Source organism: Orbicella faveolata, unplaced genomic scaffold, assembly GCF_042242905.1.
Source record: "Orbicella faveolata isolate gen_17 unplaced genomic scaffold, um_ofav_v1 contig_2, whole genome shotgun sequence".
NCBI classification, from domain to species: domain Eukaryota; kingdom Metazoa; phylum Cnidaria; class Anthozoa; order Scleractinia; family Merulinidae; genus Orbicella; species Orbicella faveolata.
Window position 1 is genome coordinate 25683242 of NW_028301547.1, and position 22553 is coordinate 25705794.

The window sequence follows — 22553 nt, forward strand, 5'->3', positions numbered from 1 at the left end:
TAGTCCCTGCCGCAGGGACTTGTCCCACCTTGCGGGGTCTGCGGAGAAGAGAGCGCTCCGCCTACTATCGATTACTAGCCAGTAACCTGCGTGTTTATATATCGAAATACCCCGAACGTCGTGTCAGTTCACTATCGTTAGCTAGTAGATGGCGCATAGATTTTGTCACCGGGCCCAAGTGGCATGGTTTAGAGTAACCTGCGGTCACACCCTCCCTTAGGTTTAGAGCCGGCCGTTCTCTGATAGGTTACCGATTTTGACTATTTTGGTCTTCAATTGTTGATGGTTTCTCTTTCTAAACTTTTGTGAAGTACGCTGGGTAGCCTCGGATCTGTCACGCCCCTCCCCCCTTCCGGTCCACGCCCAATGAAGTGGCCAACATTAAAAGTCCCTGCGATTTAGGGTATTTGAGAATATGCCGTGTGGGTCCATTTTGGGTCAGAGCTCATTTTGGTTTCCGATAGGGTAATAGGACGAGTAAGATTTCAGGGGCCAGCCACACATATGTACACCTACCCCTAAATTTTTGGACAGTGGAAGGTTTTGCAATAGCTGAACTTTGAACAGAAAAACAAAGCACTTTTTTTTTCGTAATTAAAGTAAGCGATTGCAAAAAAGGGGGAATTTACGGTGGCTGAACGCAGTTTTTGATACTATGTTTCATTCACCTTTTCTCTAAAACCCTTGATCCCCCGGTCGTCAAAAATGGCAGCAAGCAAGTTAATAACACAAACTTTGGTTTTTTGATGGTTAAGCTGACGTATGTGCCGTTGCCATGGCAACATGAATAAATATGAACGGGTCTTTAAAATCGGCTTTGTTTATTTGCAGAAAATCTAGTCATTAGATTTTCTTTATAATTTGCATGCAACAAGTTTGTAACGATTCTCACAAGTTAACACCATTTTGCTAATAATTTAACAGAGAGATCTTTAATTATCCCTTGTTGATTGTTCACTGGAATAGCTAGCATTTCCTTTGTTAAAGTTCAGTTATTTTCAATACTCCAGTTACTTATTTCCTTAAGTATTTTCGTGCCAAATTTCGTGAAATTCTAATGAGTGGTTCTCGAGAAATAGGCGCATTTCCGAGAGTGCAATTTTCATTCAATCGCAATTTTTTTACTTACTACGCATGCGCTGCATTTAACTGGGTTCTTTCGGTAAGAAAGAAAAAGCTGAGAATTGCTGGGTTCTTTGCATCGTTACCTTTTCTAACATATCTTTGTAATAAAAGACTAAAGCGTTGCGTTCAATTATAGAGAAAAATAGCACAGATACTGCGGGTGTTGAGTAAATAAAATGATCGCTCCATTGATGGCATGTTTGTTTTTTGCAATCCTTGTGCGCGCGCTGAATTGCATCAGCAAAAGCGCAAGCGAAAACTGTGTTCGGCCACCTTAAGGACATTGAAGGACAAAACAATTTTTCCCTAACAAATAAAGAAGCCTAAGCCGTGTATTGCACTGTAAGAAAACACGACGGGCATTGGAGAACGCGAGAGAGAAAACACGCGTAATACACGGCTTAGGCTTCTTCATTTGCTTTATGATAACGTGCTTTTTCTATGTTTTATACTTGACAAAACATGGGTTTTTGAACAATCAGAGCGCGCGCAGGGTCCCATCTATATTATAAATAAATTTAGAAAATATTTGCTAAGTGCATTGTGGGTAAAATTGAAATCTCTGAATCAGCCATGCGCATGTCATTAGCAGGTTTTGTTATTGTTGATAATGTTATAAACTCCTCTGCTAGTCTAGTAAAAATCAAGAAAACTGGAGTGAAATTCTTCAGTGTCACCGATGAATCTCGCTGCTTATGGCGGAGATCCAACGGGGAACTTACTCTGCGTTAATTTTAATCAAGACTGTAGGTAAGCGATTCTACAAACGAAGAAAGATGAGTCACTCTTTGTTCATGTTTCTTCATACATTTTGACTGCTTGTCTTCTTGCATCTCTGTTTTCTTTAGTTCTCTGGCAGTTGGATCAAAAGTCGGCTATAAATTGTTCTCTTTAAATTCTGTGGAGAAGTTAGAGGAGATTTATGAATATGGTAAGTGCTTGGATGTAAGAAGGGCAATGCATTCGCGAGGATAACTTTATAGCCTATGTCGTCATTTTCGTTTATCTTGCAGTGGTATTTTAATAACATCGTTTGTAATTATTGGTTTTCAACCTTTTCATGACAGCAGTCATTAATTGTTGGAACAGGGTTACAATAAAGGCCAGTTGTTTTTAAGGATTTTATTGCGTGAGCTGCATTTAATCGTAAACAAAAGAATAAAGCCTTCCTTGATGCTAACGATCAGCTGATTCCGAAGTCTTAAATGTGAAGGACCCAAACGGTTTTTTTGTTGTCCTTTTTTTGTCACGATTCAGCGAATCTCTAATTACTGTTATGAATAATTTTCTTTTACCATAAGCATGTTGTAAGGAGTCATTTCACTGACTTACATTTAGGTTTTTGACATTTTAACTTCGTTATCATCATGACGATCATTATTTAGAATACACACTGTAGATTTACTGCAATAAATGTGAGCCTCAAACTGATCGATGCACGTCCTTGAAGTAAGGTCCTGTCAGAATAGGAGGGTTATCTATGTCCCAAGATGCCATGACCTAAGAATCAAAATACGGGAGATAACCATTTTTTTTACCCTAAAAAAGCTGCTTAAAGTAGATCTCTGCCAATTATCTTCCAAAAAATGCATCAATAAATCCAAAATTTTCCCTCAAAAATGCCAAATATCTGCCAGATTATTTTTGAAAAATGTTTATTATGCACTTTCATGTTAACAGTCCAGGGCTGGGTTTTTTGAAAGTCAGTTAATGAGGGTCCACAATAGGGTTCTCAGATCCTGCTTTCCTGACCATTTTTTCTTGTTAATCCCGCTATCCCGCCCTTTTTTGCCTGGAAATCCCGATCCCATCCACTTTTCAAAGACGCTTCTGTGTTAATTATTAATTTGTTACATTAATAGTTAGTTTAATTATTAACCCAGAAACTTTTTAAAAATAGATATCGCATAAAAGATAAAAAAAGAATTCAATGGCTAGCATATAAGTTGGCACAAATGATTGTAACGTTTCTTTTTGTAAGTGGTTTATTGTTATGTTGTCTTTTATTCATGTATCAGTGAAAGAAAAAGATTATTCATTCCCATATTTAAGAGATGGCCCGTAAACACACTTGATAGTTTCTTTCAAAACTTTCAGCGTCTTCACTTTCCTTGAAATCTGACCTCAGAACGTTTCTTTCTGAATGAAGGCATTCCTGTTTGCGCATCCTTTTCGTAATATATGGTGACACAATTTATAATGTTGCATACTTCATTTGGTAAATCACTATCACTGTCACTCAGTGTGGCCATCCTGGCCAAAAACAAGACAAGCACTCTAGAAAAGGTCGAAAGACTGAAAAAACTAGAAAGGATCGTGAGGCCAAGATTACAGTTGCAAGAGTCGAAAATGTCAGAAAGGAACAAATGTCATTGATGTCGGAGCTCAACACAAATGATAGCCTGTGTAGCTTGATGGTTTAAGCAATTTTTAACGCAGCTTTGGTGCTCATTATCGCGGCTTCGCTGCTTTCTTATCGTACTCAAATTGCTTAAAAACGTAACCGCCAAGCTACGCAGGCTACACAAATGATCGCAATAGGACTCAAAGAGCTCATACAGTCCTATGATACTAAACGATAATGAACACATTTAACAGAACCTGACAGAGTACAAAGCCGTTACTTTTCACTCTGTTATTACTAGAAACCTGACACAGCTATATGTACAAAAGGTTTGTTTCTGCCAACTTGTGTTTTTTTGCACTGGTCAATAACAATTTATGAGGTCACGTAAGAATTGAAATCCCGTATCTCACTCTGTTCCCCTTGCGAATCCTGCATCCCAACACCATAAAAACACGAAATCCCGCTCCCGCTCGTAATTGTAATTCCTGCTTCCCATCCCTGTTTTCAGCTCAAATCCCAAATATCATGGCGAAAAAAAGCCAAATCGTGCATCCTGCCAAACCTATTGGGGACCCTCGTTAATGCTAACCCTGGATTAGACATTAACCAAGGTACAAATTTTTCTTGTATAAAAATGTTCTTCACTGTTTGTTTATTTTATTTTATTTTTTTGTAATTTTCTGTTCTTCACTGTTCATGTTCTGTGTAGTTTGAGATTATTCAAAATTAAAACTGAAGGACAAACAATAGAAACGGAAAAGTTGCAAATTTGAAATAAAAATTCTTGCTAACCCTAGGATAGCTTAACCAAACATTGAACAACTCAGCCCAAGAGATTTGGTGATCTGTACGGTAGACTGGGAGGTTCCGTCTGTATCCAGGAGACTCCCAGATAATCTGTGAGGGTTGTCATAGATGATGCGCCCATCTAAATCCCAAACGTTTTGATTTCTTGTTTATTTCTGAAGGTGTTTACAGTGCTATCAGAATATCAGTACACAAGTCATGTCATTTGCCATCATTTTTATTACCTCCAATTGGCACTGTTTCAATACTGTGTTGCGTGTCATAATTTTACTCTGGTGGACCTCTGACTTCTCCAGACCTATTTCCAGATTTCCAAATTTTTATAATCCCACTCCCTACTCAATACTAATGCTGAGCTGTTTGGGAAACTGACAAAAGTTGGAGTAACATGGAATGCGAAAGGAGATTACCGTGTTACAACAGTGGATCACTTTGACTCGAGTACAGAAGTTTTGGCCAGGGCTCAAAATCAGATCACTTGAAATGGAGTTGAGCCTACTAACGAGTCAGCCATTGATGTGCCTCTTAGAACAGCATATCTTATAATTTATTTTATCGTGTGACTTCATGTGACATCTGTAATGCCAGTAGCTTCAAATGATTATTAAGCTGCAAGATAGCAACCCTTTTTTCTACAATTCAGCTCACCTTCATTTCGAATATCTGTTGGTGTTAATTATGGTGCATATTTTTCTCATGTTTAGGAGAAACAGAAGATATTTGCATAGTAGAGAGATTATTTTCAAGTAGTCTTGTGGCAATTGTCAGCTTGTCTGCACCTAGAAAGCTCAAAGTTTGCCACTTCAAGGTAAAGAGAAAATTTTAAATCACCATGTCTGTCAGTACCCTGTATGTGAGCAACATGCAAAGTTTCTGTCTCTATTCATGCGACATCATTCTCTGATTACATGATGGTAGGATAATTTAAAGTTTATCATTTTTTAAAAATGGTTAGCGATTGTTAAACATTGCATCCATGTACATTGTATGTGAGAAAAATATAGGTCTTTAAACTTCTTCCAATAGCAACTATTGAATCTTGAGTATTAGATGAAACACCCCAAATCCTGGGTGGAAATATTAAGCAAGGCACCCCCACCCCCCACCCCCACCCAAACAAGCATTTTTAAGCGTCATCAACTTTTCATTATTTTTACCATTTGCTTGGTAATAATTTTCTTTGAAATAGTTTACTCTATATTTTTAACCTAGCTGGAACAAACATTGTATAAAACTAACCAGATCTCCTGCTTAAAAACTGTTAGACAAGTCATCTTGTCTTTCCTTTGCATTGAAAGAAAACTGCAACTTTAATCTTTCAAACAAAAACAATTTTTATCATTTCCTTTGTTTTGTAGAAAGGCACAGAAATATGCAACTACAGTTATCCCAACACAATCTTAGCTGTCAGACTAAACAGAGTGGTGAGTCAATACTGGTACATGTATAATGTTGGTGTGGTCTATAAGCTTTAAATGCTGTTTAAGGGCGAGGCTATATTGAAGGATTGTAATGTAATGTAATGTATACTTGATTGGCCACTCCCCATTGGGGCTTTTCAGGACCAATGCCAAACCAATAGTTATATAATCAATAGTTATATAACCAATAGCTATATTTTAATGTGAACATTGTTCAGAAGCTGACAACAAACTCATTGGGCAGGTGTGCTAACTAAATGAATTTTCCATCCTTGTATTGGAAAGCTGTTAGTTAATGTATCTTGAGTGGTGAAAGTATTATACACAACACAGTAGGTGGGGAAATCTGATTCTCTCAGAAGCCAATTCTTTTTTTGTCCTTATTTTTAAATGCTATTTACTCACAACTTTTTCAGAGGCTGCTGGTTGTGTTAGAAGAAAGTTTATACATTCACAATATTAGGGATATGAAGGTAAACAAGTTCCTTATTATTTAGTACTGACTGCTCATTTCTTGTGGTAACCTCTAGCTCTAAATAAATGTATCACATAGATTAATGCTTTAAATGTAACACAACCAAGTATGAGGTCAAACTGGCTGGAACATTGGCCAAGTTCTTTTTTGCTCTTAATTATTGAGGACTATAAACAAAAAAAGAAACAAAGCCACTACCCAGGCATCTTGATGAAACAAGCTTGGTCAATATTTATTAAATGCCTTAATATTTTTACTTTATGGCATAAGGATCATTATTTTCTTGGGGGGAAGCAGAGGGTTAAATCTCAAGTGGGCAGGATAGCTCAGTTAGCCAATCACAGCACAAGATTTGGTTCATCTTCCCCATTTCGGAAGCTGGTCACATAACAATTTATTTAAAGTTGTCTCTCAGTTACTATATGAGCAGTGATTGTTCAATTTTGCTCAATTTGAAGCTATCTTTGTTGCCAAAGTGTCTTGTGATTTATCACCAAGTTTCATTCATTTGATAACCTTTATGACAAGCATTTTCTAGAATACTGTATTGATGACATATTTTAACAAGTGCTAATAATTTAGCACTGATTTCCATTTGTAACTTGCAATATTTGCTTCTTTTTTTTCAGGTTCTACACACAATAAGAGATACACCGCCTAATCCATCAGGTTTGTATATGTTATTAGAACTGGTTATTTTGTTCATCTTTACAGGTCAGGAACAGATTAGTACAGATGGCAGTGTAAAATGTTTAAGGTTACCGTATACCTTCAGGGGTGTCTCGCGTGCAAGCGATGTAGTGCATGCAGTTTAAGCCGTAGTTACCTAAACCCCATATCAAATTAAAGCTTATAGAGCTGGCTATCAAACCATACCAAGAATTTTGAAATAAAATGAATTGTTGAATTTTTCATGACCACTAAATGCGAGTGCTCGAATCACCTTTCGAAAGCTACAAGTCAAAGCCAATTTTGTTTTTCGCCAATCTTACTTTTTCCTCATTTCAGGGCCCAAAGTGCTTAAGAATGGCTGACTGTTAGGATCGAGAACCGCCGGTCAACGACCCATTTGGCAAATCGCTCATATTTTGCCCAAAGATACCCTTAGGTGACCTAATTCTAAAAATCATATTTCAAGGTTCCAGCGAATTTTTATTTTTCAGAAATTCGCGAAAATTTGAAAGCGCGGTCAAAGTGCGGTTTTTCGTGTAATAAAATGACCGAAATAACGTGCGAGGACGAAGCGCTGGTAAAGTCTTAAAATAAATTCAATTGACTTCAAACTTCACACAAATGTGGAACAACCACTCTAATTTATTCCTCGCTTTAAACTAATCTCAGAGATGTTGATATAGTGGTTTTCCGAACCATTTTAAAAATACCTATGAAGCGTGTGAAAAATAACGGCAAAATATAGGTCATGTTTAACAGCATAAAAATGCATCTGGTACCTCACTTTCCGATTATTTTACTTTACAGCCTAGAAATATCATTATTAAACATATATCATGCCAAGTTTCATGCTCGAACTCGCAGTATTTCCCTTTGAGAAAAACGAAAATCTATGTCAATGTGCTGGGCGCAAATAACACAATAATTATACACGAACAAGAGACAAATCAGTTTCAACGGCGAAAGTAATAGGCCATCATTCATTAAAATCCCGTCAATTCACTGCTATCAGTAGAAACATAATGTCCACTACATAGAAACTGTTTTTAGACGTTTTCGAAACATTGCGCGTTAACTTTGTTTAATTTCCTGTTCGCCGTCATGTCTAGTCTGTCATCGCGTGTATTTCATTAATGTAAACAACACTGTGAATGGTTTTCACGACAAACGCAAGAGATTTCCTGTAACCTTAATGTTTTCGGTTCACCAAAACGCTTTAAGTTCGTTAAGACACAATAATGGGTCAACTTGGAATGCTGTTTAGCATTAAGGACGTTAAAGGACTGTAAATTAATCGAGTTGAAATATCTTGAAGCAAATCAAAATCGCGCCCTTATTCTAATTTGGCAAACAGCCGACCTCCGTTCAAGTTCAAGAAGTCGAGAGGTTAATTCGGCAATGTATTACCGGTACAACAACAAAATCAAACCGAGGTCACAAAAGTGTAAGTTTAAAAGTGTAGTGGCAAGTCCCAAATAAATTTCGCCTATGTAAAATGGAAACAAGAAGTGAAACGCTCTGCCCCGAAACAAATAAACAAACTATTAATACGACTAATTTAATCCGAAAATGTTACAGAAAACATACCTAAAAGCCGTCGATTCCCCTCAATACCACTCCACATTGCCTTAAAGAGCCCAAGCTTTCTGCTGTAAGAATCAGGGGCCTCAGGAATCTGTTTTTATCATATTGGCAACTATGCTGCGTGGCTGATATTCGAGACTCAGTAAAAGTTGTCACACAACCGTACGAGCAGCCCAGTCACGCTTTCACTGCCCTTGCGCAAATGTTCAACATTTCGCAATTTACCTAAACCGATTACAGGTTTAAAGTAGTGACAGTAGATTGAAATGCGCTTCTTAAAGCTGACCTATCCAGGAGCAATTATTTCTTGTTCTTGAATGGCTCTTAGTTGTAGCTACAGTCGGGAAGGGGGAGGGGGTACTCCTGGAAATTTCGGATATCTGTATGCAGTGGAAGATTAAGTGATCTCCAGCTCTTAACGCCAACACTGACACACCAGATGATTCTCGAAGTATCACAGGGATCACTAAGCTAAATAATTTTGAGTTTAGCTCCGCTGAGTCAATTACCTGTTGGTGCGCATATTGCATTGACCGTGGACAGGTGGAAAAACAGTTAAACGGGAAAAGCCTGGTGCACATTGTAATTTAGCGTTGTTCAACACGCAATCGGTCAGGTTGTAATGCTAATCGTCTTTGACAGAATCTCAAGTTTTCTTTGGACACATACTGGGGTGACATACTCCTAGATGGGCGTGGCCGGGAGCCATGAGTCAAGTCAGTCAACTCGCAAAGCTTAACAGAAGAGTGATAGTGAACCACTGCTGGAAGGACTGCAGATTGTCCCTACGCTTTACCCTGATAGGCCTCTGTTTTATTCTAATGAACTGATGCTGTGACAATGATACCAAAAAATGATAAATAAGTAGTTCTTTGTGAAAAACTATTTTCAGGAAAGTAAGCTGTTTGGGAGATCTATGTTTTCAGATGTTCTAGAGTGATTAGTTTGTTAAGGCACTGTTGCGCTGCGTCTACGCGCAGTGTTGGAAACAAAATGCATTAGATCATCTAATTTTAAGTCGATAAAGGTAAATTAATCGTTGCAGCAAATTTGGAAAGGGTGCCTCAAATCAAAAGGGTGATTCAAACCTCGTTCCTAGAGTCTCTCATCTTTCCGCCGGACTGGAATACGCTCCAGGGTGCGGTAAGATGAGAGACCCTAGGAACGAGGTTGAGACGATTCGGCCATGAGGTTTTCCTCTAAAGGGTCTTCCTCCTCTACTCCCTCTCCCTCTCTACAAAAATTTAACGATCCTCCCCGCCCCGAAAAACTAGCACCTGAAAAAGACGAATATTATAAGGATCCTGGGCTCTGCGCATTTCCCGCGCCACCATTTCGGCGTCAAGCTTTCGGCCTGTCGTTTGACCAGTGCGGAATTTTGCCATAAGATACGAGTGCTGCTTGTCACTGACTGCCCTGAGAGTCCAACCCTCTTTTGAAACAACAAGGGCTTCTTGGTGACCTATTGTGGCTTTGAGTAACGCGCCAACGCTTGCTCCAAGCAGGGTTTGTAGCACATTTTGGCTAAGTCCATAAGGGAATGTCTCTCCAGTGACTGAGTATATTTCTCCAGAGACAAGTGCCTCTCTAAAGTGGACAGGCTATGAAAGACACGAATGCAGCTGCCTTGAAGACATTAATACACTCCTGCCATGCATGGTTACTATCCATGGAAGCATCACCAGACGCTTTCTCGGTCACACCCGTTGATAATGGCACCGATGTTGGGGTCGCAGTGTTCGTGCCTTTTTAGAAAATGACCTGAAGTCTCCTTTAGAGAACGATGTTTCCAGCAGAAATAAAGAAAGAGCGATGTCTGACTAAATTGCAAAAGAAACCCTTGACAATTAGCATGTTCGTAAAGCTAAATAGTATTATTGTCACAGCATTAGTTCATTAGAATAAAACAGAGGCCTATCAGGGTAAAGCGTAGGGACAATCTGCAGTCCTTCCAGCAGTGGTTCACTATCACTCTTCTGTTAAGCTTTGCGAGTTGACTGACTTGACTCATGGCTCCCGGCCACGCCCATCTAGGAGTATGTCACCCCAGTATGTGTCCAAAGAAAACTTGAGATTCTGTCAAATACGATTAGCATTACAACCTGACCGATTGCGTGTTGAACAACGCTAAATTACAATGTGCACCAGGCTTTTCCCGTTTAACTGTTTTTCCACCTGTCCACGGTCAATGCAATATGCGCGCCAACAGGTAATTGACTCAGCGGAGCTAAACTCAAAATTATTTAGCTTAGTGATCCCTGTGATACTTCGAGAATCATCTGGTGTGTCAGTGTTGGCGTTAAGAGCTGGAGACCACTTAATCTTCCACTGCATACAGATATCCGAAATTTCCAGGAGTACCCCCTCCCCCTTCCCGACTGTAGCTACAACTAAGAGCCATTCAAGAACAAGAAATAATTGCTCCTGGATAGGTCAGCTTTAAGAAGCGCATTTCAATCTACTGTCACTACTTTAAACCTGTAATCGGTTTAGGTAAATTGCGAAATGTTGAACATTTGCGCAAGGGCAGTGAAAGCGTGACTGGGCTGCTCGTACGGTTGTGTGACAACTTTTACTGAGTCTCGAATATCAGCCACGCAGCATAGTTGCCAATATGATAAAAACAGATTCCTGAGGCCCCTGATTCTTACAGCAGAAAGCTTGGGCTCTTTAAAGCAATGTGGAGTGGTATTGAGGGGAATCGACGGCTTTTAGGTATGTTTTCTGTAACATTTTCGGATTAAATTAGTCGTATTAATAGTTTGTTTATTTGTTTCGGGGCAGAGCGTTTCACTTCTTGTTTCCATTTTACATAGGCGAAATTTATTTGGGACTTGCCACTACACTTTTAAACTTACACTTTTGTGACCTCGGTTTGATTTTGTTGTTGTACCGGTAATACATTGCCGAATTAACCTCTCGACTTCTTGAACTTGAACGGAGGTCGGCTGTTTGCCAAATTAGAATAAGGGCGCGATTTTGATTTGCTTCAAGATATTTCAACTCGATTAATTTACAGTCCTTTAACGTCCTTAATGCTAAACAGCATTCCAAGTTGACCCATTATTGTGTCTTAACGAACTTAAAGCGTTTTGGTGAACCGAAAACATTAAGGTTACAGGAAATCTCTTGCGTTTGTTGTGAAAACCATTCACAGTGTTGTTTACATTAATGAAATACACGCGATGACAGACTAGACATGACGGCGAACAGGAAATTAAACAAAGTTAACGCGCAATGTTTCGAAAACGTCTAAAAACAGTTTCTATGTAGTGGACATTATGTTTCTACTGATAGCAGTGAATTGACGGGATTTTAATGAATGATGGCCTATTACTTTCGCCGTTGAAACTGATTTGTCTCTTGTTCGTGTATAATTATTGTGTTATTTGCGCCCAGCACATTGACATAGATTTTCGTTTTTCTCAAAGGGAAATACTGCGAGTTCGAGCATGAAACTTGGCATGATATATGTTTAATAATGATATTTCTAGGCTGTAAAGTAAAATAATCGGAAAGTGAGGTACCAGATGCATTTTTATGCTGTTAAACATGACCTATATTTTGCCGTTATTTTTCACACGCTTCATAGGTATTTTTAAAATGGTTCGGAAAACCACTATATCAACATCTCTGAGATTAGTTTAAAGCGAGGAATAAATTAGAGTGGTTGTTCCACATTTGTGTGAAGTTTGAAGTCAATTGAATTTATTTTAAGACTTTACCAGCGCTTCGTCCTCGCACGTTATTTCGGTCATTTTATTACACGAAAAACCGCACTTTGACCGCGCTTTCAAATTTTCGCGAATTTCTGAAAAATAAAAATTCGCTGGAACCTTGAAATATGATTTTTAGAATTAGGTCACCTAAGGGTATCTTTGGGCAAAATATGAGCGGTTTACCAAATGGGTCGTTGACCGGCGGTTCTCGATCCTAACAGTCAGCCATTCTTAAAAAATGTGTCTGCGTTTTGGCATATTCAATTGTAGTAATAAGTTACAGAACATTTTCAAACTAGGATTAAAAAAAAATGTGGAGTGATCATACAAAAATCGCTCTTGAAGAAAAAATATTTCAAAATTTGCAATTTGCAGACATGTTTTTGTAATGTATATGTTAAACTAGCTACTGTCCAAATTTGAGGGCAATTGAACAAATTCTCTTTGAGTTATACATGTAACTCTTTAAAGTGTCTTCTTCAAGTGAAAAAAATTATTGAGAAAACAGTGCTGAGAAAAATCTTCTGCTTCACAAACAAACTCTGCCCACAAATGCCTTCAACTGGGTTCTCAGATAACTGAGCCAATCAGTGCAGGGAAAGTTTACTACCGTTAACCTCCTGTGAAAACTACGTGTGAATCTCCAAAAAGCCCTTGTGTTTTGCAATGCACTTAAGGTGCCAAAGGAGGTGAAATAATTTTTCTGTAGCTCGGTTTTTCTTGAAGCTGGTCTGGCAAAATGGGGAAGACTAAAAAGGATATGAATGCTAGAGTGGCTGGGCGAAGAAAACAAACAAAAGAAAGCACTATGGAGCGACTGTGTGTGGTCAACTGTACATGGATAATATCTTAAATGGTCTCATTGAGTCTGACGATTCGTTGATATCGGACTCATCAGAAGAGTCTCTGTCAACATATCCCTGTTATTGCTGTCAAGTTCCAAAATTTTTACGGAACCTTTCTTTTCTCTTACCACGAATTTTTTGCCCGCCTTATACAATGGCTATAGCTTCATCTGCGTGGCGAACTTTCTTCTCTTCACTCATTGATGTATTTTGATTTGTTCTTCGCTGTTTTCACTTTTTCGAACTGGTTTATGTTTTTAACATGATCTATGTTTACTTATAACTTAATAGAGTTACACGTAATACCAAAAATGCTTGGTAGTTAGAGCAACAATGCTGATCAACTGAGTAGCCAATTCATGACATCTGTACAGGTAATTCCTGCAAAATCATCTCAGTTGATTGCATATGTGCCATAGGGCTGTCAATCAAGAAGTAAACTTTTACTTCTGGCGAAAACGAAAAACCGCCTTCTCTCTGCCAGTATTTAGCCTTTTCAAAAAAAAATTTCTGAAATTAGAGATTATTCTTTGACCACTACTTTGAACCAAAAAGCCAAATCTGAAGAAAATTGCCGATGCGAAGGTATACTGTAACCTTAAGGTGATTCCTCACATTTGCATTGCGCATCCTTACTGCACATAATTTATGGCGTCATTAGCATGCGTTTGTGCACATGCACATTGAAAACATGGTGGATTGCCTTGATATTGAGTTCTGTCAGTTGAAAAATGGCTTTAGCTCACTAACGAGCTCGGGCACCCCAAATTTTTTTCCAGTCATTTTAATCAACTAATCATTAGCTTTGCATGGGAAAAGACTGATCTGATTTCTATTGTTGAAAATTGAATAAATAAGGAAAATAGCAGCTGCACTGTAGTCTTTCTATTTTGCAGTTTGATAGCTGTGACAAGCAATTTGGTTCCAATATTTTAACAAGGATTCAGCTGTCTGTCAAAATCAAACTTAAAAAGTTTATTTGTGTCCGACACAAGTAATGACTGTAGTTTGAGGCTTGTTTTCATGAGTCTGGGCTCACAAAGAGTTTACAATAACTTGGAATGCATTCTTGTAATAAGCATTAAATAATGCTAAAATGGGACATTTTTAATGCCTCATTGCTCCTTAACGAGCACAGGCACCCCCTTTTTTATTTTATAATTAAAGTTCTCATATGATAAATATTTAGTGGACAAAATTTGAACAAAAATCTATAGGCAGTTTTATTTCAGGGGAATTACCTTAAGGGGTAGTGAAAGATATCAAGTATTAAAACTAGACATGAGAGGGTGGCAAAGGGATTAATCCTAAGCCACATGGTTAAAAGAATTTCAATATTTTTTTTGAATAATGTCTCTGCCTTTAGAGGCAGGGGAAGAGTGTTTTCCATGATGATGTTGAAATACATGTAACTTTGGTTTAATATACAGTCACACTGTGGAATAGCATTTTTACTTTAATTCAGATTTTTAAAAAAACTAATTTTGACACAAATTGTTTAAATTTAGCACAGAACATTGCTGAAAGGTGTTCTTTTTCTTAGGTCTATGTGCTCTGTCTGTCAACTCTGATAACTGCTACCTTGCATATCCTGGAAGCAATCAGGTACACATGTATCTGAGCATTTGTGTTTTTAATCCTTGTTTAATTTGAGGATAAGGATAGAATCTTTTTTTAATGCTTGGGAAGCTAATAAATAGGTCAGTCCTTATCACCAGATTCCAGAGGCTGCTCTTACTAACTCCTGTAGGGTATTGTTCTTCCCCCTTCCCAGATGGGATACTAGTTCATCACAGATACCCCTTCCCCACTAAAACCTTGTTTACAGATCTATGGCCTTAACAATTTTTCAGTAATCATTTGTAAACAGTTTGAAAGTACCTTGCCTAAGAACACAGTGCAGTGACCCAAGCCAGGGCTGAAACCCAGACCACTCAATCCAGAGTCCTGATCTGAAAATGCTTTAACCACTAGACAATTCCACGTGGTGGTACTTCATTAAAATAATAATGGTTACAATTTTGATAAATTTAAATGTCAATTTTAGTTGTTGTAATTTTGTTTTGTTTACAGATTGGTGAAGTCCAGATATTTGATTGTGTAAATTTGGTAGGTAATGAAAGTGATGTCGTGATTAAAGACTTCCACAGTTTTGCTTTCCCTGAATCAAAATCAGAACTCAAGCGCTAGCGTGTCTCGGGCAATCGGTTTGTTTCAAGGAGAAATACGCGTGTACTATTTATATGTACCTTGATAAGTGCAAAGATGATAAATTGTACCTAATATTTCTGGTTACCTATTAGACATACCTGTAATAACAGGAAAGTATAGAATTGCAAAGTAAAGATACTGTTTAAGATGATTTCTGCAGAACATTCGAGCTATAATGGCAAAAATTAAGTTACCAGAAAAACCTCATGGCATGGTAATATTTTGAATACAGTTAAGAAGAACTTATCAAGACTTAAGCTCTCAAGCTGACCCCACAAGAGAAAATTGAACTTGAAGTTTTCTATATTTCAGTTAAAACAGACGTTTCGCGTTAGTTCAAAGCACAACACACACTTCAAGCATTCTTACGAGGTTTGACATTAACGTTCTCGAGAATGCTTGAGAATTTAATTGCAGGGTCACTTAGAGAAATTAACGAAAGTTAGTTGCTTTAAATAGTATTCAAAAAGTTACTGTGCTGTGAGCAGATTTTTAGTAAATACTTTTTGCACTTATTGCTTGAACTTTGAGAGGAATCCATCTTAACAATTAGATTATGAGCTCGAGATTTCTATTGCATGATAGATGATCAGGGCACAGCCTGAGTATATAGAAATCAAGAGAGAATAATCTAATTGTTTCAGTACAAATCTACTAGTCATTCAAAACTTTATTGAAATCCTCCTCACAGACACAGACAAGCGGCTGTCATTTTATTAGCTAGGGCACACTGCTGTGCTACTCACTATGTATCACAGAATAGATAGTGAGTTGTGTAGCCAATCAGAGAATGGCATTTGTGCTAGAACACTAGTAGATTTATACTAGCATTCCATAGAATCTTGTATATTCAGGCTCTCCGGTATTTTGTTTTTCCTTTTTAGAGGGCAGTCACAATGATTCCAGCTCATGATTCACCTGTAGCTGCCATGGCATTTAACAGTGCTGGCACAAAGCTATCAACAGCGTCAGAAAAGGTGAGAAGTTCTTTTTAGTAAATTAGTATTAAAAATGCATTTCAAAACCACTGGTAGGACAGTTTCCTTACCTGACATGTTTACAGACATTTTAGAATGAAATGATTTAAAATATAAAGTATTGTTTCTTACATATTCTTAACCCCACTAGAAAGAAAACAAAAGAATTACCCTTCCCACGCTAACCTAAGAAGTGACACGTGGAAAAAAAACCTCCCGCCACAGTATCTAACACTAACACACTTCTAAGACTTGTGGCAGATGCATTTAATAGTATTCCGTGCTTGAATATGGAAAAGATCTAACTTATAACCACAATAATTGTAGGCTTGAATATGTGATAACCGGATAGATCACTTGACTTTTTTTAAAGATAACACCGTGTTGTAAGCTACTGACTCCCGTTTTATCAGATTGAGGCCAAATAGACTCCCCCACCCCCCCACCCCCACCCCCACCAAAAAAAAAAGCAAGAACAATTTATTTCTCCAGAACTTTATTCCCTCCCAGGCTCAATATAAATGAACGGTTACTAACTGATATAATCTGTTTTTTTTCTGCAGGGAACAGTTATTAGGGTGTTTTCAATTCCAGATGGAATAAAGCTTTATGAATTTCGACGAGGAGTAAAACGGTATTACAGACTTTTTACCGGCTCAGTGGTATTATTTCATTCTCAACATAGTGAAGGTATAGTATTGACAATGTGATTATCCTTGTGTGTTCGTTTAGGTGTGTTACCATTAACTCACTGGCATTCAGTCATGACTCGCTATTCCTGTGTGCCTCAAGCAATACAGAAACTGTGCACATTTTCAAACTTGAAGCTCCAAAGAACGAGTAAGTACTATCTGCCTCTTTTTTTTTTTGGAAATATCCGAGTTTCAGCCCCAAAATTTGATTGAATTTTTGTGTACAAGTCAATGAAAATCAATCAGAGAAAGACTCTAAACGAATCTTTGTAGAGCTATCTTAAGGATTTTGAAATTTTTCCAGGTCGAAACTCAAATCACAGGGAAACCTTTTCACTAGGCTACTTTCAAATTTATTTCACAGGATAATGCGTCAGTCAATTCCAGCAGTGCCCATCCCCCCCCCCCCCCGGGCTAACCCCCGGGCATTAGCATTTTTTTTTTAAAAAATGGGCAAATTTCCCGGGGTGGGACACATAAGCTGTCTAAATGCCCCGGGGTGGGGACGAAGAAAGAGGGCAAATGCCCCGCCCCCGGGATTGTCGCCTTCCAACACCTCCGCAGTTTTTCAATTAATCAGTGAATAAAACGGTCAACTGTTCAGTATTTTAATGCAACGGCTAGACTTCAAGGACAACAGTACGTGTTAGTTGATTCTGATTATATTTATTTCTTTATATTTGTTTTAAACAGTTTGCTAGAGGATAGCTGGGATTGCGGCGGACGGCATTCGCAGGCTACTTTTTCTGTGAAGAATCAAGACATTTTAAATGAAGATGCATTGCATTTTAAGTTCGCAGGATCTGTCTTGAAGATCGCATCATTTGAATTCGCAAACCTTACGTATTTTAACTCCACTTTCATGAATTTAAAAATGCTAGGCTAGGTTTGAATGCGAAATGCGAAATAGTCGTGTTCACGTCAGTGATTGTTTTGTGATAAACAAAATATAGTTCACCTTGTCGCTTGTATTTATATGCTTACAAGTAATGAAGAAATATCTAAAATTGAGAAAACATACCTTTAAAAACATCTGCAAGTTTCTCTAGTCCCTGACGAACAAGCTATTAGTCTTTCCCGATGAACTCATCCATGGCACTTTCCAAAACACGTGTGTCGAATGCCCGGGGATCGCCCCGGGGTACGCAAATGCCCAGCCCCCGGGCAGCGATGCCCCACCCCCGGGACTAACAACGTGAGCAAATGCCCCGCGGTTGCCCGTGGGGGGGGGGGGGGATGGGCACTGCTGGAATTGACTGATGCATAACTTTTGTTTATTTTTTGCTATGTATTACTATATTTCGCTAATGTGGAGTTTCACCTTGTTAACGTGTATCAACAATTCTTGATCGTTTCTGCAAATTCTAGGCCTACAGATGAAGCAGGCGGTTTGATGGGTTATTTTGGCAAAGCGCTAAATCCCAGTAGCTATCTTCCGGTTCATGTAAGTATGTGTTGGTGCTTGGAACACTGTAGTCGAGTTCCGGCCTGACCCTCTCTCTGTCAACGCTACGTTGCCTGACGGAGAGAAGGCTAGAACTGGTCTAGGAACAATGCAGTTAGGAATTTAGTCTGTACAGATATAAAAATGGCACGGAAGGTGGAATACACTTTGTTCTCAAAGTGCGATTTCGTTCACCAAAACTATCTTTTTAAGTTTTTCTCCAAAACTCTCTGAAAGGGGCTAAGTCACGGTTTACGCATGTTGAAGAGGTTTTGCCTAATTTTTTCAAGTTCTTTGTTTGTAATCCGTGTTTATAATCGTCTCCATCCCTTACCATCCTTTCTTCATGGTTTATTGTTATCTCTTTGGTGTTTTTATATCTTAGTAAACTACTATTTTTGGTAGCTTTTTTTTGTCCCTTAGTTCAAAAATAATTTTGCCCTTAGCCAAAATAACTTGGAGTAGGTTCAACTTCTAGCTGCAGAACTTGAATTTGGTTTTCCGATTTACGCCTGTGTCGCTGACCGTACTGGAAAAAACCTCTTTCTCATGTCTCAATTTCTTTTAAACCATTGGCAGGTCGCTGAGGTTTTCAACCAAGAGAGAGCTTTTGCTAGCGTCAGATTACCACAAGCAGGTACGGTAGTAACCTGGAGCTTATCTCAGTTTCATCACAAGTCTGGTGCTCTCTTAGCCTAGCAGAAGACTATTTTTTTGCAAGTTATTCGCGTGGTTTTGAATTTTCCCGATATTAAGCTTGAAATTATGATGACGCTGTTGTAAGTGCAGCCTTGTTTGTCAATTTCCAAGTATATCGATTAATAGATTTTCATTTTTCTTCCAGGTCTTAGAAACGTCTGCGCCATAGCAATGTAAGTATATGAAATAATTTTCTCGATCTTATTAACAATTCATCAAGTAAAAGCAAAGAAAATGGCAACCCTGAAGGAGGTTCGGATACCCGGTCTAAATTAGCATAGATTTTGACGATTTTACTTCTCCGTTGACTCCTTAGTTTTTGTTTCAATTGAGAAGACGTTTTCTCCAGCCCTCCCAAAATTTCCTCACAAAGCGCAATAAAATAATTAGAATTGATCTCTGACAGTACTTAGAGTATAGTACCCACTATCCTTTTGGACATGAGTTGTTTTTTTTTTTACACGCTTTTAAAGGAGCTACGTCACGGTCTGCGCATCTTGGAAAGTTTTGCCTATATTTTTCAAGTTCGTCGTTTGTAATCCGTGCTAATCTTCTCCATCCTTAACCATCCTTGTTCCTTTATGGTTAGTTATTATATCCTAGGTGTTTTTGCATCTTAGTAAACTACTATTATCAGGTTTTCTTTCATTTAAAGGTAATTTTGTACATGGCCAAAATAATTCAAAATACCATGACTGAGCTCCTTTAATTACGACGTTCCCTCTCCCCCACAGGATCGGCAAGCTCCCTCGACTGCTAGTGTCAAGCGCAGACGGTTACCTTTACATCTACAATATCGACCCCGAGGAGGGAGGGGACTGTACGCTTCTCAAGCAACATAGGTAAGGTTCTGTATTTTGTTTTAACAACGCTACGCACAGTTGGTTTGCTTTTTGGTGTATTTTCAGTTTTACGTTTGATATTGTGTTTTCAGGTTAATTGGTCAAGCTGAAGGTCTTGATAAACCCTTGGTGAGTAAAACTCTAAAATATTACGCCTGTCATCTTTTTTTCACGAAGAGCGAATTCCAAAAATAAAAACTGTTGCCGTTTTCTAAAATCAAGTATCATGAGATCCTTTTGTCTACTGGAAAAATAAGAATGTTTTTTGACATTTTTGCTGGTTTAAAACTGTTTGAACGTTCTTTGAACGTTGTGTTCATCGATTCGCATTCATAAAACACTGTCAGATCGGGCCCGTTGTTCCAAGCTCATAAACGCTAATCCACAATGCGGATGAGTTAACCCGCAGTCCTTGTTTCTGTCGTTTCGAAAAGAAGGAAGGAGTAAGAGTCAAGGGTAGAGGGAGAAGGAGGAGGAGGAGGAGGCGGCGGCGGCGGCGGCGACGACGACGACGACGTGGCCCAGTGGTTAGGGTGCTTGTCTTGCAATCCTCCTCCCTGCCATTTGATGGATTTGTGTTGGGTGTTCCTCCTCCTCCACGTTTTGTTAATTCAACTTGTCAGCCTCCAACCAGTTGGGATTTTTATCAAATTTCTGTTCAATTTTCAATATTTGTCTGGTGATGTAGTGTTCACAATTAGCCAAGCAGTGCTAAATACCTTGGCACTCTGATACTTTTTGTGATTATCAGAGATGTTTAAAGTTTAATGTGTTATGCGAAAAATGACGGGAAACATGTGATCATGGATAACTCAGATTATTGATTTTGATAATCCTTCTTTGGCTTACTCTAACTTTGAAGAACCAGCTTCAGAACATTACTCCTATTCACTACGAACTAAGCAATAAAAATGAGTTACTTAATAATTGCGTGTCTAATTTCAGGAAGAAGAGAACTCCCCCACAGACCCCAGTTCTTCTCCATCAAACAAGGAAGAAGAATCCCAAGACACGAGAGCCCGGGCATCTTCACAGACCAGTCAAAACTCTCCACCTTCAGGAGTAGCCACGGGTGATTTTTCCCAAACCGCCACTGCCTTTGGTGACCCTCAGGGATCTGGAAACTTGAGATTGGATGACGAATCTGAGTACCCACCGCTGACCGTACATAACGACTAACTTCTCCGATATAAAGCTTGGTATTTTTTTCTGAGCTTTTAATAATAAAAACCCTGTGCAGACGGTCTTGGTTTTTATTACCTTTGACGCAAAACCGTCTGTCTCGTGTTGAACATTCGATTGCCATTTGGTGACAGTTTTGGCTCTTCAAGAATTCGTCTTCATTTTATTGCGCCAAGTTTGCCAACAATGCTATACCGTTTGATGTGTTCTGCACTTGACCAAACAATAACGCCAGAAAAATCGTCGAAAATAGGCGATCAGTGGAAATTTTTTTCGGAGTAGCGCCAGGTTTTACAGCGAGTTATAAAAAAAAACCTCCCTCAAGTTGCAGAAGACATTGATTTTATTTGCTTGCATGTGAGCGAGAGTTTTGGGTAGGAAATGGCAAATAGCATTTTTAAGTTATCAAGTTGATATGACAAGAGAACATGTATCTATCTGATTATCCAAAGTCCTTAATTAAAAAAAAAAGACATATATTGTATATGGCATAAAATTGTTGTCTTAGAGTAACGAAACAGTTATAGCAAGATTTGTTGATTGTTTTGTTTGTGGTTTGAGGCCGACCGATACTTGTAAAATGGGTTGGCGAAAGTTATCCCGCTAATTGTTGTTTTTCCCTTGAAGGAGCCAAATGATAAATTTGGTTCATTGTTGATATAAACAGCATTTAAAGTGCCCAGTCGGATATAATCAGGTGATGAAAAAGCTGGCAACAGTCAATATGATATCACCACTGGCATTAACAGGTGCCAGGTGACTGTCAGCCAATCAGATTGTTGTTATTTGTTGTTATTAAGACCACCCTCATTCCCACAAAATAGTACACAAGCTGGGGCGAAGCTGTTTTCTATGTCTGTGCAAACTCGATACACGAGAGTCTAGAGTGACAACCTTCTTTGCAACTTGTTTAATCCACGTTTAAGACAGTCGAGAAACACCCGAGGTTTTGAAATTGTGTGTGAAGGAAACGACGTCTTGGGAAGAAATTTCTTGCCGATCTCACGAGCTACTTACATTATGCAGAAGCAAGTTTTGGTGACGAAAGAATACATTGTGAATTACCCGAAGCAAACGCAGAACGCGGTTGCCAAATTAAAGAAGGGAACTTTGTTACCCACAGATCTGGTAACAAAAGTTGTGATTGTGGAAGGGGACTCACAGTCATCTCTAACAGCGAGTGAATTGGCTGAAATACTGGACATGCAGGTTGGAAACCACACTAACAGGACCAGAACGGCCCAGTTATACTGACGAGAAGACAGCGGAGGGAACTTAATGGCAAGCTGTGTTTGTAAATATGTTACCAGGGAGTCACAAGATGATGGCCTTCCCACGCAATTTGAACATTTCTGCTGTGAAAATGAAGTCCACCTTGTCTTGAAGAACAGCGGAGATAACCATGCTTGCAAACAGTGGGTTTGAGAAATTCACTCCACTGTTACCGAGAGCAAGTCAGATTAGGTTAATCCGCCTTGAACGTTATGAAAAATCGCACTTCTGTTTTTCAA

At 38.7% G+C, this 22553-nt stretch overlaps 1 protein-coding gene across 1 annotated transcript; it reads left to right on the plus strand.

The window, feature by feature from the left end:
- Window positions 1-1703: 1703 nt before the first annotated feature.
- On the plus strand, window positions 1704-21538 carry LOC110049859 (WD repeat domain phosphoinositide-interacting protein 2-like). The gene is made up of 17 exons (XM_020755698.2): window positions 1704-1875; window positions 1974-2056; window positions 4984-5087; window positions 5638-5703; window positions 6117-6173; window positions 6805-6844; window positions 14539-14600; window positions 15069-15104; window positions 16091-16183; window positions 16747-16817; window positions 16916-17023; window positions 18244-18319; window positions 18899-18956; window positions 19164-19191; window positions 19753-19860; window positions 19953-19989; window positions 20806-21538. The coding sequence occupies exons 1-17, from the start codon at window positions 1805-1807 to the stop codon at window positions 21037-21039; spliced, it is 1332 nt and encodes a 443-aa protein (XP_020611357.1). The 5' UTR covers window positions 1704-1804; the 3' UTR covers window positions 21040-21538.
- The last annotated feature ends 1015 nt before the right edge of the window (window positions 21539-22553 follow it).